The 27,999-nt window shown below is 42.9% G+C and overlaps 1 protein-coding gene across 1 annotated transcript; it reads right to left on the bottom strand.

Moving 5' to 3' along the window:
- Positions 1-26: 26 nt before the first annotated feature.
- CA4 (carbonic anhydrase 4) lies at positions 27-27,999 on the bottom strand. The gene is made up of 8 exons (XM_024195372.3): positions 27,749-27,999; positions 11,157-11,210; positions 9,871-10,041; positions 5,537-5,688; positions 4,685-4,777; positions 4,035-4,098; positions 2,911-3,074; positions 27-1,235 (listed from the first exon to the last, which is right to left on the bottom strand). Exons 1-8 carry the CDS (start codon positions 27,804-27,806, stop codon positions 1,044-1,046), a joined length of 948 nt encoding a protein of 315 aa, XP_024051140.2. The 5' UTR covers positions 27,807-27,999; the 3' UTR covers positions 27-1,043.

Here is a 27,999-nt window from a genome sequence, read left to right as displayed (position 1 = left end):
CATCACAATTCAATCACAAGCTTTTATTTATATTCAGTTCTCGAAATCTCTTAAATAATATAAAAATACAATTACAGTCTTGGATATTCTCCTAAAGGTATAAATATCAATCTGCTTTTCCATTGTGGTTTTCAAGTCTTCATAATCGACTGTTAAATACATACAGTAGAGAAGAAAATAATTTCCCACCCTGCCATTCGCCCTTAGTAAAATGTGTCCAGGCACCTTGTACATCTCTCATATGAGTGACAATATGGATGTGATATTATAGTGTCATGTACACAAACATAGCCCTAAAGAAAAAGGCATAACTCTGCACTCCCAGTATAAAATCCCTTTTTGAGATAGCCAAGATTTAAAATTCACCAAGAGGCTGCAACATGTTACATTACATTGGCTCAAAGGATTAAATCAGCTGGTTTAATCCGAGACACTGCATCTCTCTGTATGTTGAGGTGATCAGAATTTAACAGGAGAAACACATCTTCAGAGTGTATTGGGCTTTCCAGTGTGTGGTTGGATAAGCTCTGAAGATATCAACACAAATCCCAGAACAACCCCCTTTATATATATATATGAATAGGAGTTACTATACCGGTCAGATTGTTAGTCCAATCTATATAAATATATATATAAAGTGTGGGAGTATTTTATAGAATTAGTCAAAATGTTTTCATTGGAACATTTTTTTCCCCAACAAAATGGAAATGTTCACAAAATATAAATTCTAAACCAAAAAACTGGAGGGTTTTGATGAAACCCCCCCAAAAAATTCAAAGAAAAATTCCACACGGGGAAACATCATTACCTGAACAGTTCTAGTATTTTATTATTCAATAGTATATATATTAATATTTATTATATATAGGGCTGTCGATTTTTATTTATATATATATATATATAAAGATTCCTATTGATAAGCGTTAGGAAAAACACCAAGTCTATGTTGTAAAATCAGCTGTAGTCTAGGGCTTCTCAACTGGAGAAAAGTGCTTGAAACAAAAAATTAACCCCCCCAGCACCTGGTATTGGATGGCGAGTGTTCATTGGAAAAGAAGACTCATGACATAGATAAGTGTTGGGACCACCAATAAAGCCTTTGCAGGAGGCTGGATGACACTGACATCAGAGCGGTACACGATTCTGTCACTGAGAGGTTGAACAGGTCGGAAATTGTCGGTCATGAGTAATGTTTTATCCTTAGTGAAGTAAAGCGTCTCCAAGAAGTTCTTCACCTGCACACCACCATCCAAAAATAGTTATTTTTTTGAGGGAAAGAAAAGGGAATTGTCCTATCTTGAGTCTACAGTTCCTCACACTGTAGTATTGCTCTGAACCACAAGAGTAGATAACGTTTTCACCCCTCTTAGCCCAGTGCCACCAAAACTTGTTCCCCAGATCACTGGCAGATGCTTCCTTCTAGCCCAGGCAGACTCCTTAAACTTCCTCCCAGATAAACATCCCAGTCCTGTCTAGTGCAAGCCACCCTGGAAAGACAGGTCTTTTCTCTATGTTCAGCTCCTGCCCCCATCCCTCAGGGCGAGGGAGAGCTCAGTGGTTTGAGCATTGGCCTGCTAAATCCAGGGCTGTGAGTTCAATCCTTGAGGGGGCCACTTAGGGATCTGGGGCAAAATCAGTACATGGTCCTGCTAGTGGAGGCAGGGGGCTGGACTCGATGACCTTTCAAGGTCCCTTCCAGTTCTAGGAGATAGGATATCTCCATTAACAAACAAACAAAACAAAGGTCCCTGTGACACAACTCGCGGGGATCAAGATTACATGCCTCACCTCCTCTGGCTCTTCTCTAGAGCCTAACTCCTGGCTACTTGCAGCAGGAATTTAGCCAGCAGCTGCCAGCTGTGAGGCACACCCCCAATTTCTCATTTCCCCCATTGCACTGGTTCACATCTGGCTGGGTGTTTGGGTTCTCGGCAAACACCGAGCAACTATCATTAAGCTTACGGACTCAGTCTGATGGGATATCACGCTGTGGACATACTGATCATGGTCATTGTTTGCCGATGAGGAACTGACCCAGAAGGGTTGTGACTTGTCCAAGCCTACTCAATGAGTTCATGGTAGAGCTGAGATGGGAGCGCCAACAGATCATGACCACTGGACCACCCTGCCTCTATAAGGTATTATACTGGTAAGTACCCCCATGACCCCTTGCTTTATAGAAAGCAGAAATAAATTAATTCAGGTTGAAGTTGAAGCAGGACGGAATGGTGTTTTTGACTTGATGGATGCAAAGATATAATTTTAAAAATATTCTGTTCTATTAAAATAAAATTCTAAACGGGGCTAGAGGAAAAAGGCCAGTCACCCATTATTTAGTTCTCAGAAACAATTCAGCGACACATTCCAAAACATCTGAAGTTAAGGGATGATTCAGACCCTCATTTAGAGGCACTATGGGGCACTGGATAGAGCACTGAACTAGCATTCATCTGAATTTGGATCCCACTTCTGCCACTGATTCACTGTGTGGCCTTTGGCAAGTCACTTAATTACAATGTGCTTTAGTTTCCCCACCTTTAAAATGGCAATGATACTAACATTCCTTTGAGAATTGCTCTGAGATCCTTGTATGCAAAATGCCATATAAGATATAGTATATGCCCATCCCCTTTTTTTGGAGTGGGGAAGGATTCTGAGTTTTGTTCTGTTTTTTTCACCAAAATGAGTGGTGGGACAGATGGCAAACATACTGGGCAGTGTATGATCTGTTGTGGTGACATTGATTTGGAGTCTCTTAAGATTGGATGGCAGAAGGTAATGGAGAAGGGGACAATCCTACATTGGACATGAGAGAGCATATGTGGGAGGGAAGAAAAGAAGGTGGGGAGTGGGAGTGAGACAGACCAAATGACCTCACTACTCCTTTCAGTCTATAACTCGAGGAATTACCTGACTTTCCTTCAGTATGATTGGCTCCTGAAATATTGTCCAGACGACAGCCTGGTTGCAGTTGGGCGTGGTCAGTGAGCCATTGTACCGATAATAATGTGTGAGATTCTCTTTAGCTGGAATGAGCGATTGCAGGGGCAAAGATGTCATACTTTTTTGAGACCCTAGGAAAACAATGGAAAAACATCAGCTGGAATGGGCATGGTTATAGGTTCACTTTTACAGCTCCCTTCAACTCTGGCTGCTGCTACCAACTCTGTTGCAGTGCCACCCTCATAGTCCCCCATCGCTGGTTGTGGGGGAGGTGGGGGCTACTGGATGGGCCTAGCAAGGGAACCACTGTGCCTGCCCGTCTCAAGAGCCCCTGCAGAGCACAGCTATACAGCATGGACACCTTGTGTGCAGGGGCCGCTCCAGGCACCAGCGCAGCAAGCGCGTGCTTTGGGCGGCAAGCCGCGGGGGGCGGCATGCCGGTTGCTGTGAGGGCGGCAGTCAGGCGGCCTTCGGCGACATGCCTGCGGGAGGTCCGCCGGTCCTGCGGTTTCGGCGGCAATTCAGCGGCGGGTACGCCGAAGCTGCAGGACCGGCAGATCACCCGCGGACCGCCCGCAGCCTAAGCCCGCCTGACTGCCGTGCTTGGGGCAGCAAAAAACATAGAGCCGCCCCTGCTTGTGTCTAAGCTCTCCATACCCTGCTTCCTTGCTTAAAATCACTTCAAAGTTTCTTCTGAATTGAGGGCAAGTCTACGCTTAAAACGCTGCTGCACCTGTATAGCGCTTTAATCAAGACGCTCTAAGCCGACAGAGAGAGCTCTCCCATCGGCTTAGTTAATCCACCTCCCAAGAGGCAGTAGCCATGTTGGCAGGAGAAGCTCTCCCGCCGATGCAGCGCTGTTGACATGGGGGGGTAGGTCGTGGATTTTTCATACCCCTGAGTGATGTAGTTATACCGATATAGCTCTGTTGTGTAGACCGGACCTTAGGCTTGATGCTCCTATCTGTGAATTCAAACGCGGATCTCACTTGAGTACTAGGAGAAGGACTGGCCGCTTTATATATCCTACGTGTAATGATTATCTTGATAAATAAATTCAAATTGCCCGATGATAAATCCAAGCTCCTTACCTTTGACAGCAACTTCATTTAACATCTCTATTAGAGGTTCATAGTTTTCATTTTTTGCACCGGTCTGAAACAATATTTTGAGTCAGAAAATGTACCCATTTCCTCAGACATTTGCCCCTCATGTAACTTTTAATTTAATTATTAATGAAACAGAAAAGAAGTGGGAAAGAAAGCGGAACAAAAATCAATTAGCTGAACATAACGAAGTCACTGCGGATATGTCTACTCTACAGTCAGAGGTGTGACTGCTGCATGTGTAGGCATTCCCAAGCTCGCTTTGATCTAGCCAGCTCGAATAACAATAGCAGTGAAGTTGCAGTAGGATGGGCTTGGTGCGTGAGTCCATACCCAGGGTCCTGGGTGGGCTTGTGTAGCCTGTGCTGCTTGTGGTATCACTGGTATTGTTATTCAAGCTAGCAAAATCAAAGCTAGCTCAGATGCTGTGTTGCAGTCACGTCTCTCTGATCGCAGTGCAGACATTTGCTAAGCACTAGAGGTGAGGCCCGACTTAAATGGTTGATCTGGACCCCTGAAAACATTGGGGAACTTTGGGTTCTGGCCAGTTCTATAGCCAAACCCTGCAACTTGGGCCAAGCTTTGGTAGGTGCCAGTCTGAGGTGGCTAATTTAAAAAAAACCCTGGCAACTTACCTTTATAAAGAACCCCAGCACGGCCAGACCTTCTTTATCCGTCACTGCCTGCTCTGTAGAGGAGAACCCCTCTTTCCTGTGGACTATATGAAGCTGTAATACAGGGATTAACGGTCAATTATTACTCCATTTTCTTTATAGCCATTTATCGTCGGCCAATCCTGGCCCCTTCCCTGTGCCCTGGGTGTGGAGCAGCCACAGCTGTTCTACTGTGGAGGTGGGGCAGGGCCACTCCCTGCCCGCAGCTGGCGAGAGGCACTGTGGACGATATGGGGCTGGTGAATTTGCAAAGACATGTACCCAAAGGCAGCTCCGCCCTCCCCCCCGCACCTGTATAAGAGGAGCTTATGGGCTACTGCCTCCCTGGATCTGCAGTGGTTCCACTGTTACTCCATGACCTGAGGTGGAGGGTGATTTCCTCCCACCAACTCGCTTGGGACCTTCCTGCATCAAGCCCACCTGGTTTGTCTACGGAGGTTGGATTTGCCCTCTCTGCTACTGGAGGAATTTATACCTGTCACTGCACGGTCACAACAGAAATGTCTGAATAAGCAAGTGTGAGACTGGGAGATACCGGCTTTATAGCCTGAACTGCTACTGCCTCCTCTGAAGGCTAAATAATCCTGGGTTTTACTGCCTGTCCTCATTTGCCTTTGCCATGCAAAACTTCCAGCTCCTGGTTGTTTTTCGTCTGTGTTCTGCACAGGGCTCAACAAACAATAAATTCTCAGTTCTTTAATTCCCCTCCTGGAGTCTTGCAAAAGAATCTGTTGGTTTATTTCATTCAACATTAGGTTAAGAAGCCAGAGTTCTTGGACCCGGCTGCGTTAACAGAGAGAGAATCTCACCTACCTCCATAGCGTATCTCTCTCCGTCTATGCTGTGTTCCGATCCAGGGCTGAATCCTTTGCTTGTGCCCCAGTGGAAGTGAAACTCGATCGCATTGTATTTATTTCGAAGACCTCCACCTCCAATCTTTGCTGACCCGCTAAGAGATACTTTAACTGGTAGAAACAAGTAGTTAAAAAGAAAAAAATTGTTTGGCTCTTATTTTAAAAATAGTTGAAACTAGCGAGGGGCATTGGTTGCGAAAGCTCTGGAATCAGGGTTTCCCAGAAGTTCACTGGGTTTTGGATTCAATGCTTTGGCTCAGCCCTTTATATTGAGTGACCTAGATTAATGAACTTCAGATCCAGATCTGACTCTGAACACTCCCGAGTACTGGTTCAAATGTGATTAAAACGGGGAACAGTCCAATCCCTATATCCAGGGCACAGGACTAGGAGTTCAGATACTTGATAGTTTGATTTCCTAATGACCTTGTGCTCATCACTTAGGGCTGATTTGCCAAAGTACTGAGCACCTGTGGCTCCAGTTGAAGTCTATGGCAACTCTAGGTGCATAACACTTCTACAGCTCAGGCTATTAACCTCTCTGTACCTCAGTTCTCTCATCTGTAAAATGGTGATAATGATACTTACCTCTCTTTGTAAAGGGGAGACCTATGGATGAAAAATGCTACGTAACGGAAGAGAATTGTGTACTGCAATCTATGGATTATAGTTGTATTTATTTTGGTGAAAGCCAATTAAATGAGCTTTTGTGGTAGCATCTTCATCGGCCTTTCTTTTAATCAATCAATTATTCTCATCAATTTAATGTTTAAATAAATCAATACTAGCTTTTCAATGCAGTGTAAGGTTAATAGACAATCTCTTCCTTGCTGGGAGCGTCTAAGTGACTGGTTCGTTGCCAAGAGAGAAGCAAGAGCCTATGCTTCTCTCACTTTTAAGACAAACACACTAGGTTTCTTCCTCTGTTATCTAGAAAGGAGATGTTGGAACAGGGATTTTTCCTTTTAAATGTACAGAGTTGCATTCTAGACGGTGAACTTGGTCCCAAGAGGTTTATTTGTTGGTTTCTATTTTTGTCTCCTATTGTGTGTACTGCAGTATTTATTTGCTTTGAGGGTCTTGCAGGGTTTATAGTTAAAGACACTGTTACATGTCTCAACTGTAGGACTCACTTTCACTTTACACCAGTCTAACTATAGAGCTGTGGTTTACAACCTGTGGTTTGTGGGCTCCTGGGGGTCTGCAGACTGTCTAAGATTTCCAAAAGGGTCTGCACCTCCACTCGAAATTTTTTAAGGGGTCTGCAAATGAAAAAAGGTTAAAACCAATGCTATAGAGTAAAACTAGGTAAGTGAAGCCTGTGTAAGAGCAGAGTTTGGGTCCGTTATTAACAGGAGAATAAAACGTATCTCCGGGAAGAATAAAAATATTTTCTAGTGATAATTTCCCTTAACCTTCCGCTGCTTGAGAGGTTTGTGATGCATTTGAAAATGGCGTCTTTGTGCTCTCTGGGAGATGGAATTAGGACCTCTGAGAAGAAGGCTGGTCTAGTAGATAAGGCCCTGGATTGGGACTTGGGAGATACGAGTTCAATACCCAGCTCCCAAAGATTGGCTGCATGTCCTTAGATGAGTCATTTCATAGCTGTGTTCCTCACTTCCCTGTCTGTAAAATGGACTAGTAACATTTCTTTGGTCTGTTTAGACTGTCAGGTCTTGTGGGCCATGACTCTTACTATGTGTATGAAAGACACCTAGCACAATGACAGGTTTCAGAGTAGCAGCCGTGTTAGTCTGTATCCGCAAAAAGAACAGGAGTACTTGTGGCACCTTAGAGACTAACAAATTTATTAGAGCATAAGCTTTCGTGGGCTACAGCCCACTTCTTCGAATGCATATAGAGTGGCCTCTCAGAGTTGGTAAGACAAGTCCCACCTGTTCATGCTCTCTGTATGTGTGTATATATATCTCCTCAATATATGTTCCACTCTATATGCATCCGAAGAAGTGGGCTGTAGCCCACGAAAGCTTATGCTCTAATAAATTTGTTAGTCTCTAAGGTGCCACAAGTACTCCTCTTTTAGCACAATGAGGCTCCAATCTCGGAGCATGTAGGTGCTATTGAAATCTAAAAATAATAATTGCATCCAATCTTATTCTCATTGCACCAGCGGGAGTTTTGCTCCCCCCCTGCTGCAAACCCCCTTTTGCATGTCGGGGAATTAAAGTTCCAAGCGGTTTCTATGAGCATTTATTTTTTATACAAAGACACTTCTATGAGCATCAGCCATGCTTTGAAGATTCCACAATTTTATATTGTACCAAAAAGGCTATTAACTTTGTTTTTTCTTACAAACTTCTTCTGATTTTCTACTAATGTGGACAATCGGCCTAAATATTGAATTTCAAAACAAAAATCTCATTACCCAATCCATCTGCTTTTTTTAATTTCAGCTGTCTCCAGGGGAGCACTTTTCTATGGGGCCATTTAGATTAGGGGCGTGGCTGTCAAGCAACCGGTTCTCTTGACAACAGTCCAGTTTTTTCAACTCTCCTTATGTTTTGGGGTGTCTCTGACAAAAATGGATGCACAGAAATATAAATACAAATGTTTACGCCAGTCCTGTACCTCTTCATACATTATTGTCAAAGTAGGAGGAGGTCAATCTTTCTGCATTGGTTTTATCATCCTACCTGTTGTGGTTTTTGTGCAGCAAAAAAGTCACTGAGAAGGTCATTGGGGTCAGTTAGACACCTCAGTGTTAATCAGTGGGGAAAATGAAAGTATTGCACTTCCAAGGTCTTGGGGCGAGGGGTCTAAACACATACAAAAATTTGAATAAAACATGACAGGCAAGCCATAGCCTCTTTTTTCTCTAAGTGTTCTCAAGCTATGATGAGGACAACCTGTTAACATTGGTTTTGTCTGAATACCTGTTGTGGTTTTAGCATAGCGAAATCCGTCACTTAAAAGGTATTAGGGCCCCAAATTAATTATGCAGGTATTCCAGCATCAGATGATTTTTATTTTGAGGCAGCAGTTATTATATGATTATATGAATCCTACGTCATTGTTTTTATCATCACAGTTTCAGTGTTTTTTGTTTCCCCCCCCCAAAAAAAAAAAAAAAAGTGCACCAAATTGGTCTGTTGGTCTGTGAGCCCCCAGGTAACATTTGCCTCATGTATCATCACAATTGTAGAGCAAATTGAGTTTCTTTGAAGATAGTACCGTCAAACTGATTTTTCTGGGAAGCCTGCACTTGCTAGGAAAAGTTTCTGGGGAAGCCACAATTGTCGGATACATTTTCTGGCAAGCCCACACTCGACAGATGCTGTTACTGGGGCAAAGACTCAAAGTTGCATTGCACACGCATGTTGCATTTCGGAATGCATATATGGTTTCGATTTTGTTGAATTGCAAATGGCACAATAAACCTCTGAGTCAGAGATGGATGTTTCCCAGGGACCTGGGTACAGAAATGGTGAAATCACTGGTGCAAAGAAAGGAGCGATGCAGCCTGGCCTCAGGCTTCTAGGGTAGCAGCATCTGTGTGTGCTGGGTACTGATCCAGAGCCAAATGGGGAAGATGTTACAAGATGTTACATCTGGTCCAGAGAACGAGACAGAAAAATAGGTCAGAAATGTGTGAAGTGTAAAAACTTTGTATGTTCAGAACCTGTGTCACCTATTTTTGCTCCATTTGTTCCAAGTATTTGACCATTTAGTTGCTACTTTGCTGTATCTGTGCCTTTTATATTATTGTTGTTGCTATCTAGTTTCATTGTTCAAACGTGGGGTCAGTTAGACCCTGACACTATTCTGTAGCTTTCTTTAAAATGTGTTTGATCATAGGGCCAGTTAGACCACAAGTACTGTATCTGAATCTAGGAACGTTTTAACTTGTGCATAGTTGTATAGTTCACTGGTTACAATAAAACCAACTTTAAATGTATCCCAATTCCCAATTTTCCCCACCCCCAATTTTGACATACCAGTGACCCCAATAGAGAAATAGTTGGGTGATTTTGGGTCCAATATGAGGGTTAAATCACCACTAAGTGTTTAAAAAAAATACAAACAGTTTTTGTAGACTTAATAACCTGACGCAACACAGTACTGCCACAGAGTATCCCCAGTAATAGTTCTTCCCGATAGACCGCCTGGAAGAACATTAAAGCTGAATCAGTAAATAGCTAATTAATCAGCTCTGGCCAATTAACTTCAGCGTGTGAAGAAAATAATCTCAACACTGAAAATGTTTCTGATAGCAATTAAGGAGCTAATACAACCCAGCAAAATAGGTAAACCCCATTCATTGCCATAACTTACCTGTATGCCCATTATTTTCTATGCGCCAAGGGGAGGACTGATTGGTATTATAGCCTTCAAAAGTAAATGGTTTCAGGTCCTCTTTGTACTTCACTTTGTTGGTGACAATATTGATAGGCGACTGTTTCTTTTTTCCACACTCCTCATTCACTGTATCCCAGACACCGGGCTCTGTTTAAAAGGAAGGAAGAATGGCTTTCATTGAAGGACAAAGTGACTTCATCCCAATAAGGCCAAACTACCCCTTGGTAGATCTACATTCGCTTCAGAGGTTGGGAAAATTTGCTTCAGAGGTTGGCAGAGTTTAATAGGGAGGTTCCTTGACATGTTACAAAATATTTAAAAATGCAAAACAGTGAAATGTGCCCAACAACGACTGATTGGTGCAAGTGGAAAATGTAAGCAGATGAAGTGTGTAACAATGCCCTATTAAATGGGAAGCAGGCCTGTGTCGGACTTAGCTAATTGATCATAAACAGTAAACATTTGTCACGTGTATCTTGGAATGTATTTAAAAAGGAGGGATGCAGATCCATGTTCTAGTGTTTGCTGAAGGCAGCACGAGGCGCCAGGAACGCCTGAGTTTTATTCCCAGTATGTTACATCTCAGCCTAGGTGAGACTAGATGCTATGACTAGCGTAGGAGCAAAGGAGCGAATGTGGTACAGCTGGGTGTTATATCGCGGTGCTGAAGTAAAACAAAGGGTACAATTCCAGTTAAAATACAAAGACTTTTCTTAATGTAGGCCTCAAGTATTTTTAAGGAATTGCATGCCTGGTGCCTGTGACCTGCTGGGATGGTTATCTTTCGGGTATGTTGTCAGTTCCTTTTATATTGGCAGGAAAACAACGAGGAGTCCGGTGGCACCTTAAAGACTAACAGATTTATTTGGGCATAAGCTTTTGTGGGTAAAAACCCACTTCTTCAGATGCACTTCAGATCCACTTCCTATATTGGCAGTGTTTTCTTCAGCCAAAACAAAATTGGTAGCCAGAACAAACACTGGTCATTAACATATCTTTGTCCCCTTCTCTTAAATATCCTAATAATCATTTAACTTAATTGGACTGGGTTTTCCTCTTTCTGATGACATACAATCAATCAGATTTACTACATTGACATCAATGTTCTTGCACCTGTTTACCGTAGTAATGAATTTGGCCCTAGAATGGAGGCATGTGATATCTGAAACTGTTGTGGGAAGATTTGTATCACTGCTACAAGTAGGCCTTTGTAAAACAGCACAGCACTAAAATGATTTCAGAAATAAACTGCTTAGAATTACCTGCACATTCGGACTGAGTCCATTTTTGTGATAGGTAGCACCATTCTTTGTCACCTGCAACAGAGAAATTAACATTTCAGACAAACTTTACAAAATTGCATTAAAATGAGAAGCTGTATGATTCGTTGATTAACTTCAGAATGACCAGATACAGACACTGGCTCTGGCATGGTGATCTGGGGAGACAGCTAGCTAACCACGCAGCTTTGACTCCCGCTCCTTATTTCCAGCTGCTAAATTGCTTTAAAAGAAAGCTAAAAGTGCACAGGTACTTTCCCACTGTAAGAAACTGCTATAGTTGACAAAAGTATGTTAAGTGATCGTGCATGGGAGGAGAGGTGGTCCCTGGGGGGGAGGAGGTGTCCACAAGACAATCTCTCTATTAAAATGTGTCCCGCTCTCCAAAATATGTGAGAACCCCTGGCTGATGACACACATAAATGTTGTGATTGTACAAAGAATGAGTATTCCCCAGCCATTAGTGAATATTCCCCAGCCATAGTGCAAATCAGGCTGAAAGCTCTGGCAAGCCTAGTTTTTACTAAAAGATGCAAAACCAGAATATAGGAATTGTTTTAGTGGATCAGACATGCGTCCCGTACTGACAGTGGCCAATACTAGATGCTTCAGAGGAAGATGTAAGAACCCTGCTGCAGGGAGAGGTTGGATAATTTCCCCCCTTCATTAGGTCTGATCCTGGTCTCTGATACAGATGGCTTCAACCCTGAAACGTGTGGTTTAATATCCCTTTCAAAACCTGTGTTAGGATTAACTATTATAACTCCGGATATTCTTGTGTAAATGTCCAATCCCTTTTTGAATCTTGCTAAATTCTTGGCTTCAATGACTTCATGTGGCAAGGCGTTCCACAGTCTGAATATGTATTGTGAGGAAAATGTATTTCTTTTTATCAGTTTTGAATTTGCCACCCATTAATTTCATGTAATGTCCCTTGTTCTTGTGTACAAGAAACCTCATATCATCTCAACCTAACAGGGATGGAATCTTCAAAAAAAAAAAAAAATCTTTAAAGAGGATATGGTGGAATAAGGAATTTTCTTATGAAATAAAGCATGCTCCTCATTCCAGCTCAGCTGAATTTGATCTCACTCAGTATGCCCAAGAGTTTCCCTCTGGAGCATCTTCTTATTGCTCTCTCAGGCTCTGTGCCGCAAAGTTAGGTCAACGCAAGCTGCTGTGTGTTGACCTGGTTGTTGTCTACACTTAAATTTGTCTCCACACCTGTGGACTGCCTGAGCCAGATAAGGAGGAGAAAGAAGAGGACTTGGGATGACAGTCAATGAGATCCTGCAAGCTAGTGCTGCATGACACCGCGTGCAAAGGGCCTGGAGGGTGAACATCGCAGACCGTCTGGAGAAGGAAAGAACGGACAGGAGAAAGGCCCAGGAATGCCAGCAGGAAAAGCAGAGGAAGATGCGCACGGACATAATGGAGCTTCTCCATCAGCAAATGCGGATGTTGCAAACTCTTGTGAACCTCGGGCTTGTCCCCCTTTGCAGTCCCTGCAGAACTCAGTAGAACACCTCCTTTCACCATTCCCCCCGCCCCAACATTGAGGGCAGACATTAAGGACAACCACAGCTTCAAATACACTGTCCTCCAAGAAATCCCATATTCCCTGCTGATTTGGTTTTTCTTATGGCAGGGTTGGCAGTTTCCCAGGAAAATCTAGTTTAGGACAGATCGCTGGTAAATACATTTTTAAACCGGGGAAAAAGGGAAAAATAATTGCATCAGTGTCCAACAAGCATAGGATGAAGTTGGTCTTGTGCTACGCAATGCAGCATGGCCAAACAGACCTGGACTGGTAGCTGAAACTCTGTTTGCTTCTGCTTGCTTAATGCTTCAAGCGTACAACTCTGCATTATTGTCTTTCACATCATCAAATGTTTTTGACTTTTGTTTATATAATATTGAAAACTGAAATATGAATCATGCCGTATAACTTCCTTTAGAAAATACCAAACCAAAATTTATACATTCTGATGTTCAATATTATAATTACATACATTAGTAGTACCCTCACTGCAGTTTTACTTTTTATTTGTACAACCCTAAATTAATCTATGAATCTAATCTGTGCCTTATGTAACCACAATTTGAATATGTAACTAAAACTAAGTGTAATGTGGTATGCCTTAATGGAACAGTTTTTAAAATAGAAAATTCCTTAAACTGGGACTCACTAGTTTTTCCCAAGGTGGTAAAAACCATGATTTTACCTGGTAAAAACCTGGTAAATGCCATGCCATCCCTATATTATGGCTCTGCACATACTGGAGCGTTGTGCATCCTGTGCTTGCAACACTTATGACAATCGTGCAGAGCTGGTCAGACGACTTGCTTCTGTCAGAGATGGCAGACAGCAAGGAGGGCCATGCCGGTTTGTGGGATTTTTAAAAAGGTGTGAAAACTAAGGAATATAGATGACATTAGGGGATGAATGCAGTGTTGCTGCAGCCATGTCGGTCCCAGGATATTAGACAGACAAGGGTGGGGAAGGTAATATCTTTTATTGGACCAACTTCTGTTGGTGAGAGAGACAAACTTCCAAGCTTACGCAGAGCTCTCCTTCAGGTCTGGGAAACTTACTCAGAATGTCACAGCTAAACTAATTAAGTAAAAAAAAACAAAAACAAAAAACGGTATTCATGTTAGAAGAAGAATAAATTTTACATTTTAATTAGAGCTTTTATAATAATATTTTGCATTGACATTTTTCATGAAAAAATTGGGGTTTTAACTAAATCTTAATTTTTTGGCAGGAAGACTTTCTGCATGCAAAATTTTTGACCAGTTCTACCAAACATTTAAAAACGTACAGAGCCCCAAAATGTTTAGCTCTGGCTTTCTCCAAATTGATTGTACCTAGGGTTTTGATTCAGGCCCATCTCTGTTGAAAGAATTGCCACACCTCCACATTTGATCACTTTCTATATTATGAGACAGTAAAATGTGATGCGATAAGTATGGGATGGGATGGCTGGCTAACTTAATCAGAAGAAGCTTAATTAATAAATGTCTAGCAGACGCTGGGCAAGTCAACCTGCATGGCATTTGACAATCATGTTTTGTAATATTCATTACCGTTGCAGAGATGAATGGCGGCCAAAGTATTTTTGGCATCTCCAGCTAGCACAGTGGCTCAGCATGTGCTTTAACAATTACTGCACCGGAGTTGCATAGTGCAGGGAACTCAAGCACGCTGCAGTGGCCGCAGGAACTGCTGGAAAAGAACTACTGCACCTTGAGAGCAACCTTAGTTCCGACATTAAGTGATTATTTTCCCTCTGTCTGCCCAGAAATGATCTGATTAAGGCCAATATACGTGTTAGTCAGAGCTGGGAAGGTAACTTGTCAAACAAAAGTGGGACTCTCTAACACATACTGGTTCACAGGAGCGCCGTCAGCTTTTCTGCTGCCCTAGGCGGCGGAAGGTCCCGCCCCGAAATGCCGCCTCCCACAGAGGCAGCGGAAGGTCCCGCCGCCGAAATACTGCCGCGGTTGCTGCCCCCCAAATTGTAGCGCCCTAGGCGACTGCCTAGGTTAATATATTGTGAGCTCGCGGCGGCATGGGACTGGCTTTTTGTTCTGTGTTTATATACACCTAGCACAGTAGGTTCATGACTGGGGCTCCTGGGTGTTGCTGCAGTCTAAATAATAATGTACAAAGTGATTTAGAGCTGAGGGATGCATGTATCGAATGCATATTTCATTGGCTAGAAATGCAGAGGCTGCTACACGGAGCTTTGAAACTATGGGGACAAAAGCCATGAAAACAGGGTCATAGAAGGACACGGGGAATCCCCTTGGGAGCAAAAAGGCATCACCAGGTTGATAATCACAGTCCACTATCTTCACATCCCTATGCCAGGGGAGCAAATGCCTCTGGAAATGGGTAGTGGGATATGGATGGATCCTTTCATCACCTGTTTGAATCCAGCCCAGTTCACCAATGTGATCAAATGTCCTCTGACACCCTGTTTGGTGGCCTGTGTCAAAAGAATTTGTGGGTCTCCATCCAGTTCCCAGTGGGCAGGTGAATGCATCAGAAAAACCTTGGATCTTTAACCAAGGAACCTGCACATCCAGATGCTGAAAAATAACTAGAGAAGATGAGAGAAACTTCAGGCAGGCCCTGCTGCTTTATATTTACTACACGTAGAATGCACTGAGGCATATAATTTAGATTTATATAATTTGTATACGAATTGCATAATTTGTTTGTACAATTTGGATCTGCATCTGACCCTAGGGTGCTTTCTATGAACCTTTTAGAAGTTCAGAAATTACTAATAAGGATGTAGCCTTCTCCTAACTGCGTATCACAGCTGCAGTTTAGAATGACAGATCATATAATGGGCTAAATACTCAGGAATTCTTCAGGAAAAAAGAGTCAATAAATCTGAATGTGGGTTTCACAATGAACGAGTGACAAGGATTTCTTAGTAAACAGTAATTGTAGTACTTAGTGTTGAATTAATATTGGTTGTGAATAAGCCCTTTCTTCTTTATTTTCTTAAGAAAAACAGCTGAGAACCAGGATGTTTAGTGTATTTATGACTTAGTCAGAAACCCGCCTAGTTAAGAATTTGCATTATGAAGCAGTATTTGATAAAGGCGTGATTTCTCCCTGTGTATGTGAACTTTGAGTTGTAAAAGTTCCCTTCACCCGCTGGATTCAGTTTCTGAGCCTTTCATTGAATAAGATGGAAATGAGGATGGAGGTCACATCCAGCCTGTTACTCATGGACTACGGTGAAGTTATCCCCTAGACTGTATTGTCTAGTTCAGTTTTAAATAGCTAAAGCAGGGGGCTCCTCCCACTTCACTGTCAGGAAACATTTCCTGGTGTACAGTTTACATTTTCCCTTTGCTTATCTGTATCCCTCATTCCGAGTAACACTCTAAACAATTCCTTTCCTTCCCTGGTGTATACAGCCTTCAAATACCGTCTCCCTGGTTTCCAATTCCTAATCCTGTTTAAGCTATCTCATTCTGGTTTCTCTTGTGATCCCAATTCCCCAGTCTATCCTGCCCCTCCCTGCCTCATAGCCATGTCCATATTCTTTTCTGGGACTTTCCCCTCTCTTGAGTCCCTTCGCTTCTCACAGATCCTTCTAATTCTCTGCTCTTCCTCCCTCACTTCCTCGGAACCCCCTTTTTCTCCTGTGCTCACTTTGTCCGTCTGACTCTTTCCTCTAGTCCCTCCCTCATTCCCTTTCCCCTTCCTCTGACCTCATAACTCCTTTCCGACTGCCATCGCTTACCTTTTTTTCTTGTTACCCTTCTGTTGTTGATCACATTAGCAATGAGTGGACAGATCCAGGAGATTCTTGGCCACCATCTGTTGCCTCCCCACTGCTTCTGCTTCCTGCTGGATGCAACCTGAATGCTTAGCACAGGAGCAGACAGGCTCGGCAACAACAGAAGGGAACCCCTGCTCCCAGTACAGAATTGTGGCTTGGTTGGCTACTTTGAAGAGTCACAACGTTGGTGATGGAACAATTACTCTGCAGCTGGTAGTACTGTACTATCAATGGAGAATTGCTCTCCCCGGAGCTGTTGATTAGATATCTTTCACTAACACTAGAATCCATTTAATTTCTTTTCAAGTCACAATGAGTCTGAATGAGTTTCTAATTCCCATTAAGTTATACAGCGTTTCAGAGGGAATGGAACCTGCTTCCTAAAATATCCAAGGCCTAAAAGGCAGAAGGTGATGGAGCAGAGCTTGTAGATAAAGGTTTTCCTAGTCTTATTGTAAATAAGATGTTTTTTCCATCAGCCTCCACTTTTCCAAGGTTGCTGTATTCTTTACTGCCTCTGCCCAGGACAATGCAAGGAAATGCTTCTTTGTAACTGAAATGCTGATATTCCCTCCCACACGTGTCTGCTTCAAGGATGCCTGCTGAATCACTCTCACTGATGCTGTAACAACCCAACAGCCTGGTTAAACTCTCTGCTGGAGGGATTTATAGCCTAGTTCCCAAAACTTTTCCAGTTTTATTGGCACAAATGGGCTAAGCCAGGAGCATCCACACATAGCCTGAGTCTGGCCAGGATCTCACAAGCCATGTGTCCAGCTGGCCCAGAATGGAGCAGCTTGCAATCATTCTCTTTGGTGCTGCCCTTCGAGTAGGGTGACCAGGTGTCTGGTTTTGGACCGGAACACCCAGTCCAAAAGGGATCCTGGCAGCTCCGTTCAGCGCTGCTGACTGGGCCGTTGAATGTCCGGTTCACACGGCGCTGCAGCGAGGCTGGCAGGCTCCCTGCTAGCCACCGCGCCACAGTCCACGCAGTTCCCAGGTTGGGAAGCAGCCGGCTCCTAGCCTTAGGGGCTGCCGGGGGGAGGAGGGGTCTGCGTGCTGCCGTTGGTGGGTCAGGGCCGGGGAGGAACTAGCGCCACTCGAGCGCTCCGCAGGCGGCCATTGAGGGGTCGCATGGTGCACACCTCCTGCTGCTGCCCGGCCTCTTCTCCTCGCATGGCTGGGCTCGAGCTGCAGCGTGTGCCCTGCGGCGAACCGCAGTCTGTTGCCCCATCGCTGGCACCCAGGAGTTGGAGGTATGTGTATCCCCACCTCTGAGTGCTGGGAATGGGGCCTCACTGCACCCCTATCCCCCTCACTGCATCCCTCCCTGTCCCACCCCCTGCACCTCCACACCTACCCATCTGAGCCCTGTACCCCATTCACCTCCATACACTGCTGCACTCCCATTATGACCCTATACACCCCTGTGCCCCCCACATCTTCATACACCTGTAGCCTTCTGCCTCCCCCTGCATTCCCATCAACCCCACATACCCCCCACCCCCGCTCCTTTCTCCTTCACTGCCCCCCCCCTCACCCGCACCCTGCTCTCATCCTTAGCCTCTTTCCCTCCCCATCCTCTCTCCTCCACCCCCACCCCCATCTTTTCCCCTCCCTTCCCGGCTGGGTGATTTAGGCAGGCCCTGGAAAAGTGTATGAAAAAGTCTCTGTGTAGGGAAGTGTGTACATGCATGCATTGTATGTGTGTAAGAGACTGCGTGTCTTTGTGTAGGGAGGTGTGTGTATTGCTGCATGTGTGTATACCTGTGTGAATAAAATTTGCAGCCGAACTCTTTGACTTTTTATTCCTTTTGCTGTCTTGTGCACACAAAAATTGATGACATAAAATGTGTGTATTCATTTCATACCAAGTTTTTAAAAGAGACGGTTACTCTAAAAGCAATATATTATTTCTTAAAAAGTGAATGTTGTTGACTAGTAATTGCAGAAGAGCTGACGGATCAGACATTCCTCCCCACCTTTGTCTAGCTACATTATAAACTCTGTGTTGCAGACTCTCTCTTTTTATGTGTGTGTCCAGCACCTACCGCCCCGGAGCCCTGATCTTAGTTGGGGTCTCTAGGCCCTAAACAACAGTTGTGGTAATAATGTGGAAGTCTATGTGTTAGTGCATGCTAGATGTGTACACATGAATACACGTGTGTATGTGCATGTAGGTGTTGAAGTCAGTTTCTACAGATTTATTTATATAGGTATCTGGACAGGTGCATTTCTGTGGTTGTGCTCTATGGATTTGTATTTGGGCTTCAGCCTTTAATAGACACAGTGCCGCTGTGATGTGTGGTCCTAATTCCACACATAAAATTACAGTAGCTTTAGTGAACAAAAAACATGGAGCTGCTTACAAAAAATGGGAAGAGGGGAGGGAAAGAATCATGAAAACCTTTGTGAAATTTCATTTTTTTTTTAAATTGCGCTTTTTGACTATTTTGCTGCCAGCTCTAGCGTCCTGTAACAAATAAAACCTAAATGTAGCATAATACATCTGTCAAAACAATAAATATGCCTGTTTGGGCCTTGCAGTGAAAATGAGCACATGAGCGAGGGTGGGGGAGAGCAAGCGACAGAGGGAGGGGGATGGAGTGAGTGGGGGCGGGGCCTCTGGAAGGGGCAGGGTGGGGCCTCAGGGAAGGGGCAGGGCAGGGGCGTGGCAAGGGCCCTTGGTTTTCTGGAATTAGAAAGTTGGCAACCCTACCTTCGAGACGCCAAGGCCCAGCCCGCAATGCTCCATTTTGAGCTGGGTGGCTGTTATGAGACCTGTAGTCTGCATAGAAGGACCTGCATCTTGTAACAGATGGAGGCAGCTGAGGCTCAGAATAGCCAAGTGAACCATATTAGGCCCTCATGTTGCATTTTTGCTATCCCTGGATCAAGCTGTGATGCAACACATACAGGGTGTAACTCCATTCGTTTCCTTGGTGTTTTACACCAGAGGGTATTGTGCCTCGGGGCCTCTTATTTCTACACAAAGTTCAAGGTAGCAGCCATCCGTTTAAATTCAGGGAGTCTTGTTTGTGCAGTTGGCAAATAAGTGCTCACTTATCTCTGTTTCTACTCTGTCCAGTTTGTCACTAGTTTCCTGACTAAAAGTATTTCTTGGCTCCAATGCAGCCATGAAACAATACAGTTGTTTGTTGTTGTTTTTTTATTGTGAACATTATCATTACCAAGGAAGGCACAGGGAAAGGGGCAGCTCCGTTTAGTCAGAACCCCACCCTCTGCTGTTTAAGCAGTTTAGTGGATAGCATACTTGACTGAGAATCAGAATACTAATTCTATTTCCAGTCCTACTATTATGTGACCTTGGGCAAGTCCCTTGACCTCTTTGTCATTAGTGTGCCCACCTATAAAAGAGAGCTATTAAATGAGCTGTTACCCCTCTTTGTAAGGTGTCTGGAGATCTGTGGATGAAAAATGCTGTGTGTTGTTATCTATTCATTATTATTAAACACATGGATTAAATCTCTGAGATTTGAAAAGCCTTTATGGTCCTAGGTGCCCCAAAGATTGAGGTGCCTTTGTGATAGATAGTCCCTTACATCAAAAATCACAATAGTATTCAGGTTACTCCCTGTCCCGAAGGACCAGTCACTTACCCCAGGACAGTTGCACGTTAGGCCTCACAACAAAGACAATGCTTGTAGCCAATCCTATAATAATCTATCTAAAGATTTATTAACTAGGAAAAGGAAATAAGAGAATTGTATGCAAAGTTAAAGCAGGTAAACATACACACAAATGAGTTAGTCTTAAGTTTCAAAAGGCAATAGAAGCTTGCTACTCCAGGCTGAACACTGGGGAATCTGTTGTTTATGCCTCAAAAATCTTGCCCTCAGGAATCCAAGCAGCACGGCGATAAAGTTTCTTCTTGTCAGGGATTTTTATTTCCTTTCCCCTTTCTCTGAGCTGCCAGCTCAGCTGATGGGAGGAAATCACTTGCACGTCTCCTCTTCATGGGCAGGCTGGGGTGGCCGTGGGGTGGGGAGAACAATCAGCAAAGTCTTTTGTCCTCTGATGTTCCACAATAGTTTGTCTGGTGTCAGTTGGCCTTCTCTATTGTGCAGGGCCTAACACTTTCTGTTGGAAGCCAGCATTTCACACTAATTCAGATCACTGTCCTGTCTGGTGATTTACACAGTTAGAGAGAATTGCAATACAAACACTCAAATGTTGCCTTACAATATGGGATACAGGTATTGTAAGTGAGATTAAAGCACGCAGCAACTTACAAACATTCAATAAAGTCTAACCGCCAACTACCTTTTTATCACTCTATATATTTTATAACTCTATATTTTTTTAACAATACGAACACCCAGGTGAGCCAGTCTAATTCCAGCTATGTATTTGTCAGTATCCAAGTGAGACAGGGAGACCTAGGCATAAGCTAATACCTGGGTTACCAGCATCACAATCCTTCTTTTGATAGCTCTTAGTTTCCTAACATTACGTTAAAAAAAAATACTCAAACTGACCTATATGTTGTACTTCTAGTTACTGCTGTATTGTAACATTGGGGGGAAATTCATCGCTGGTGTACTTGCCTGCAGCTAACAGTGGTACACCAGGAAGAAATTTGGCCCTTTAACTCTATTAGCAATGTTTTTGCATGCAATGGCTTAGGGGTCAAAGTCACCATCAGCATTAGTTGTGTTGGGCTAGCTTGTTTTAGGAGACGGGGGAAGGAAACCCCTATCAATTAAAGTGCTGCTTATTCCAGGGAAGTTTTCATTGTCCGCCTTGATGGGTAGACTTAGCCTCCAATATTTAACTCTAGAGTGGTGTAGCTTTACCAACTGGGGACAGAGATCTGTTCAACCAAGTCTCTCCGGTTCCCAATATTTCTTCCCTTTGCGTGAGAACTTTATTCTTCATAGTCAGTGTAAGGTGCTGGCTTGTCCCCAGCTCACAAGGGACCCACTGCCACACCTGCTCCTGCTTCAGGGCCGAATGCAAGATTCTTCCTTGTTCTTTTAACTGACCGCTGCCTCCCAGGGCTCTATCCCAGGAGGTACATTTCCCCCAGGCAGTTTCCTCTGCCATGCCTCTTGGACTTTGGCAGCCCACCTAGGGAATTCCCTGCAGCTCCAGTTCTTCCTTCCTTATTGACAGCCTGGTTCTTCATTGCCACAGCTGCTGCACTGCCCTCTTAAGTGGCCAAACTGGGAGCACCTGTTTGAGCACAAGGAGCTGGACCTGTTCTTTTAAAAGGCATCAATCACCAGTGATAGAAAGCTATAATACACTCCTTCCAGATCATTAAGAAGTGGGTGCCTGAAGAAAAATGTTATCATAATGGTGGAGCTTTTCCCATATTTATCTAATCGGTCTATCTAGCTAATCATCCACATACACACCCATATTCTTATCTCATATGGCCTATAAGAACTGTAAGCCCTTAACTCACTGTCAAATGAAGAAAGAACCAAATCATCTTGTCACTTTAGCATAAAGGGAAGTTTCTGAAGTATAACTCTAAATATTTCTAAATTTTTGCCTGTGTGTGAGGGGCGAGGGAAAATCTGTTTTCCAGCCATGACCTATGATCTTGTCCCATCAATAAAATTTCTTTGTAATGATAAGCTATTGTGGTGAGGTTGATTGTCTTATCAAAGAAGGAAGCTGGCGTTAAATAGATATGCAGGGCTAAGGTGAATTGTTTCTCTACAGTATCTTGCTTCTCTTCCTTTATTTAGGGTTAGTACTAGGTAAAGTTTGGGAGCCCTATTCAATACTATTACTACTAACAAAAAAGAGAAGGAATAGAATTCTTTGGTAACATTCGGCTAGTTTTGCGGTTATTTTATGTACATGTTGGTAACTTGCATAGAAATGTGAGTGAAAAATCTAATAAGGGGCCTCTGGGCATATTGTATCCTTTAAAAACGAAACATCCAGTAGAGCCCATATATGGAGAATGGCTATCATTACTGACCAATCTCCCACTCCAACCAAAAAAAAAAAACAAAATCCCAAATACAAATCCCAAAGTCTTGGATGTGTTTACTGGGAAGATGAACCTTGCGACATATGCTGAAGGCCTGAACATTTGGGCTTCGTGAACAGTCAAAGGGAGTGAGTTTCACATGCGCTTCTGCCTCCAGAATTTAAATCTAGGGACTGTGAGCAGAAGTGCCTCCGATTGCTATAGCTATCATGACGGTGCACAGCATATGCTCTCGCTGTTTTGAAATTATGCTTCCTATGAATGGTGTATCTGTCTATCCAGGTTCTTGGCATTGGTTCTTGGCATTGGCACCCTTAGCTGTAGCAGAAGGTGCTTTTGGGGGGAATAAACTTTGAAGTGAAAACGATGGGAAATGTCATTTCCCCCCTGAATGGCTAATCTGATGTTCCCTTTCCTCCTGCAGGATGAGTGTACTGGATTGCAGAGCACTGGGGAGACACCCCATTGTGGATGCTGGAGAAGCATGTAATGTGCTGCAGCTACACTTCTACTTGAGAGGGAGCTAAAGAGGGTGAGTTAATACAAAATGCTGACAGTGCAATGTACTGACAACACGAAGGCTGAGCCTTAAAAATTAGTATTATTAATGATGTTGACTCCGCTTTGTACAAGAAGAAATCCTGACCAGTCATTAAATATTACCAGAGACAAACTGCAAAGCAGTGAAAAATAATCTGCGAACTTTAAACTGTGATGCCCTTGGTTGCATTGGCACAGCAAAGAATGCATTCTCTTGCGATCCTTAACCCCTTTATTGGCTTAGGAGGTAAAGCATATATCCAGCAAGGGAGGATTTGTATTGGTCCATTGACTGTGGGGGTCAGGCATCCATTGTTGCACTATCAGCAATATTTGTTGAGTGGTTAAAAAGACATGAATGTTCCGGAGCTGCTGGTGTGTGGCGGAACTTGTTTCATACTGTGAGGGAGGCTAAGGAACTGATCCTGTGTAATCTTTTAAGTGTTTGTTTACAGTTGAAAATTAATTCAGATTAAGGTGCAGTGTGAATTTAAAGCACCATAGCTATTCCAGAATAACTCCATGTGTGAATATTCTTTCTGGAATCAGAGTGCCTTATTCCTGTTTAGCTTAATTAATTGATTAATAAGATAAACAGGAACAAGGCACTCTATTCCAGAATAAGAGCATCTGCACATGGAGTTGTTCACGAATAACTCCATGTGTAGATAACCCCTTAAACAATGGGGCTTGCAGGAGGCTTTGCAGAACCAGGCTCTGAATTCACCCCTGAAGTTGGATGGGGACTGGGGTATCTGGAAGATTGTGCTTTGAAATCCTTTTACAAGACGACTGCCAAAGAGGGATATACAGTGGACTTATCAGAAGCTACGTTTTCTTCCTTCTCTGCCATATGTAAGGAAGCCATGTCTGTCTGGCTAGAGGGGTGTGGCTTGTAAAGGATTAAAACAGTTGAAGGTTTGTTTCATACATGGCTATAATACCCTTTCAGACACCTCTGAAGAGGCTTCCTGCCATGCTGCCAGTAAGAACACACAAAACACTCCTTAATTAAAGAGCAATTGGGGCTTCTAACCATGCAACCTAGCCGTAGCCTGTTAAATTTTAATTCAGTACCCTGAAAGTATATTCACTTAAAAGGCCATAGTATGCCTGAAAACATGGTACGCCTGGTAATGGCTGCAAATGGGGACAACTTCAGATACACCAGGTAGTGCACAGTGTTGTCTGGTTGGCTGCCACAGTTAGGTTATCTCATAAATATGGAAGCGACTAAGTAAGAACAAAGGGTCTAGGTCTCTGTCTCCACAGTATGAAACAGTATAATGCCTGGGCTGCTTTGCTTTATCTTTCGTTGGACTTTTAGTATATTAAGGAGTGAATTAGATTGAAGTTGCTGCACTTCCATAGCCTCCAACCTTACCATAATCCTAAAGAGATGAACAAATATGTCCTAAATTCCCCTATATTCCTCCCCTCATATCCCTCTTCTATCTTTTTGCCATGCAGTCCATCCACGCCTTTCTCTTGCTCACAGAAGCCCTCAGTTGTGGACCAAATCCTCCATCCCAAGTGGGGTACGCTGCTGCCTATTCTGCAGGCTTGTCCAAAGCTCAGTTATTACTCCCTTAATAACCGCACCTATTAGTTAATGATTAGTTGCAGGATTGATGTTTAATGAGAGGTATGATGTGTTAATATTTTTACAGCACTTTGATGCTGTGAAGCACTATATAAATGTTAAATATTCTCATGGTCACTGCATAGATCGTGGAGCTATCGCTTCCCATGATGACTGAAGCCTGGGTTTCAGGCTTACAGGGCCATGAGAAGAATATTGAGGACAGTAAAATATTGGGCTGAGGATCTCTGGTTTTTGATACATGCTCAGTAACCTGCAGAACGTGGGCTTTCCTTCCTTCATGCTTACAATGGGTCTCTTGAGTAAGAGTTAGTCAAGCTGTAGGTATGTATGAACGGTCACAGACCAACTCAGATAAGGCTTTGCAAGTGTGCTAGCAGCCACTTGCTGCATGCTTACAAGGAAGAAAGAAAAGGAAACACCAAAGAACGTATCCTGCTTAAGGATATAAGTCTGCCTGTGTTGTAATGGCCAAGGTAACTACTGGGAGAAGATCGTGTTTTTGATAACTTGTTAGTGATATTTAATCGTGTGTTGGATGGGAGGATAGGCAGGGAGGGCTATCCGCGATTTCTTTCCTCCCTGGCTCTCCATCGCTACCCTGTCTGTGTGTTCTTTTCATGTAACTCTCACTCTTCTTAGTTTTAGATTAAATCTTAAGGTGACAGTATCATGGTTCTGCCATCTCTGAGCTGGGTCTGAAATATTAATATGTGTCTGTAAAGAGTTCTTGCCACGGTAAGTGGAAATGGAAAAAGTTAAAGAATTCTTCTGCCTTCATTTGTTCTGTTCTGTTTTATTTTTTTCTCCTTGCAACTCTGCATTGCATTGCTATAAACAGCACATACTTTGCCTTTGCATGGCCCCAGAGAGACACAAGGCTAGAAGTTTATGCAGACCCCATCAGTGCCAGTGTAGGTTGCAAAGTTTTACCTCCATGAGAATCAAAAATACATAAGATATAAGTATAGAAAATGAGAGGAACAAGGTCTGCCATATGTATATCCTTTGAAATTCCAGAAACTAATAGTGTGGGGTGGTAAATCTGTAAATGGTTGATTCCTGTTCAGTGCTCAAGGGGAATGTGAAGATACTCCAAGGACCCTGCTAATATGCCGTGGGCAGAAATTATTTCCCTATCCCCACTTTGGCAGTTGTTGTATCCCTGTTACATAACATCTGGACCATAATGGTGATGGTACTACAGATGGTTTTAAACAATCCTCTCTCAAAAGGTTTTGAATGTCTCTGTTGGAGCTGCCCAGATCTCTCACAGATCTGTGCTGTTCAGTCTTGTCCCTACCAGTGATCCCCCGGAGGCACTGAGATGGGATGCTTTGGGGGCACATTATGCTGCTGTTGATGATGGAATAATGATAGATATGTAGGAGCCGATTAACATGATTAAATTATTTCTGATGTTTCATGAGATGCTACCATACTGAGAGACAACATGGGCCGGGGTAGGATGTTTGCCGTAGAGTTAGGACTGCTGGGTTTTATTCTTGGATCTGCTCCTGGCTTCTGGTTGACCTAGGGAAAGTTGCTTCAGCTCTGTGCCTCAGTTTCCCCATTGATAAAATGGGGATAATAATACTTAATGTACCTACTTTGTAAAGCACTTTAAGATATATGCATGAAAAGAGCTTGGTGTTGGTGTTGTTATTATTACTCTATTACCAAAGGTCAAGGCTTCCTACAACTTGGGGTCCCCAAGCTGTGGCCCCATCAAACCTGCTATTAGTCCAGCTCTGATCACTCATGTTTAGGGAGACCCTCTAAAAGTATAAACAGAAGTGCTGATTAGTAACTTAAGCTCTGTCTTGTGAATACAGCAAACTATTATAGATTGTCTCTCTTATTTAAAAGCACAAACCTTTTATAAAAACAGCCCAACAAGAGTGTAGTCAGAGAGATGTGTGTTAGTAGCTGTGGACTTTGAACCAAGTGGGAGATATATTAGTTGCTGAATACTTTGAAAAGCAGAGGTTTGTTGTGTGTGTGCATCTGTACTAGATGTGGATGGGGAGGTTTATAGGAAGGTTGTTATTGGAAGCCTTAAGTGACAGAAGATCCACACCAGTCAGATTAAGCAGCTGCAACTGTACTGCAATGTCATTCTCAAAGGATGGATGTGGAAAAGGTAAATTACTGCATTGTTGATTTGGAGAATTAAAAAAAACCCTCATTGGGGTTAAAACCCCTCCATTTCAGTAGCGTTCTATTCAGGTTTTAACACTGTCCTCGTCACATTCAACATTTGCTGCTTTCAACTACTCTTGCCAGTGGCTCTTGAGCTGGGTTATCTTGTTGAAATCTGTATCCCTTTAACAAACTCTGTCACAGTGCAGCAATACGTTAGATGCATCCGATAATATTGAATCTTTTTTCTTAATGATGCAGCCTACTCCTTTTTAGGACAAAAACTCTGAGCCTTCCTCACTACCTAAGGACTGTTGTGTTTATTTTTAACTTTGATATTTACATGGGAAAGGATATTATTGAATAGTACTGCATTCCTGATCCAATATAAGCATACAAAAGCCATCTGAATTTTTTGAAGTGCTGATTATAGATCATTATCTGGTATTAACAGTCATCATCAGTGGATAGTAAAATTTAATTAAATACATTTAAAAAAAAACTATAAATGTCGGTTAATTTTTAAACAAATATATTGCTCTATCAGGCTAAAATAGCATAAGACAAAGAGAGAGAACCTGAATCCTTTCATTTCTTACATTATAAAGAGACCATAGCATTATTAGAAGAAAAATAGAATAATTAGGCTACTTATAGTTGTATGCCATTTAAATCAGCATAGTACACAGGCAAAGAAAATACATTTTTACTGAATCTTCAGAATTTCTAATTACATATAGAGGTAAAGTAAAACCTGTTGGATTTTCTTGGGGTGAAAAAATACTATAACCATAAAGGTAAAATAAAACAAAACAGTCAGAATAAATCCACTTGTGATACCAAGCCATAAATGACCTGAGAGAGAAACAAACAAATACATACCTCGGATGTATCATATAGAAGCATTAAAGAGTTTGAACAGAATACAGTGGTATTCAAAATTCAAATAATCAAATATGAGTAACCTTGATACCCAGGGGTGGGCAGAACAGTATGGTCTTCTTACCTTCTGTTGCTGTCTTGGCAATGTGCACAGAGAGCAGAACAAGGAAAAGCAATTCCATTATCTATCTCCTATTTTAGATAAGATCAGTGAGGAGGCTAGAATCAATTAGTATGTGATCATATTTCTGCTCTGGGAGTTTTTATACAGGAGTAAGGAGTCGTGGTCAGTCCTGATAGTCGTAGTCAGGAAGGTGAACTCCTCCCCTTTTTAATTTCTCCAGGTATACACTACTCCTGATTTGCTTTAATTTA

This window comes from Terrapene carolina, unplaced genomic scaffold (genome assembly GCF_002925995.2).
Source record: "Terrapene carolina triunguis isolate 2854851 unplaced genomic scaffold, T_m_triunguis-2.0 Scaffold231, whole genome shotgun sequence".
NCBI lineage: Eukaryota > Metazoa > Chordata > Testudines > Emydidae > Terrapene > Terrapene triunguis.
This window is presented reverse-complemented; position numbering and strand designations above follow the sequence as displayed.

Excerpts from the sequence above, each read along its gene's own strand:
- CA4 (XM_024195372.3), bottom strand. The coding sequence starts at position 27,806 with ATGGAATTGCTTTTCCTTGTTCTGCTCTCTGTGCACATTGCCAAGACA. Across the intron at positions 4,099-4,684 it reads TGCTGGGGTTCTTTATAAAG|ACCGGTGCAAAAAATGAAAA; the intron begins GTAAGTTGCCAG and ends ATATTGTTTCAG. Across the intron at positions 3,075-4,034 it reads AAATGAAGTTGCTGTCAAAG|GGTCTCAAAAAAGTATGACA; the intron begins GTAAGGAGCTTG and ends TTGTTTTCCTAG.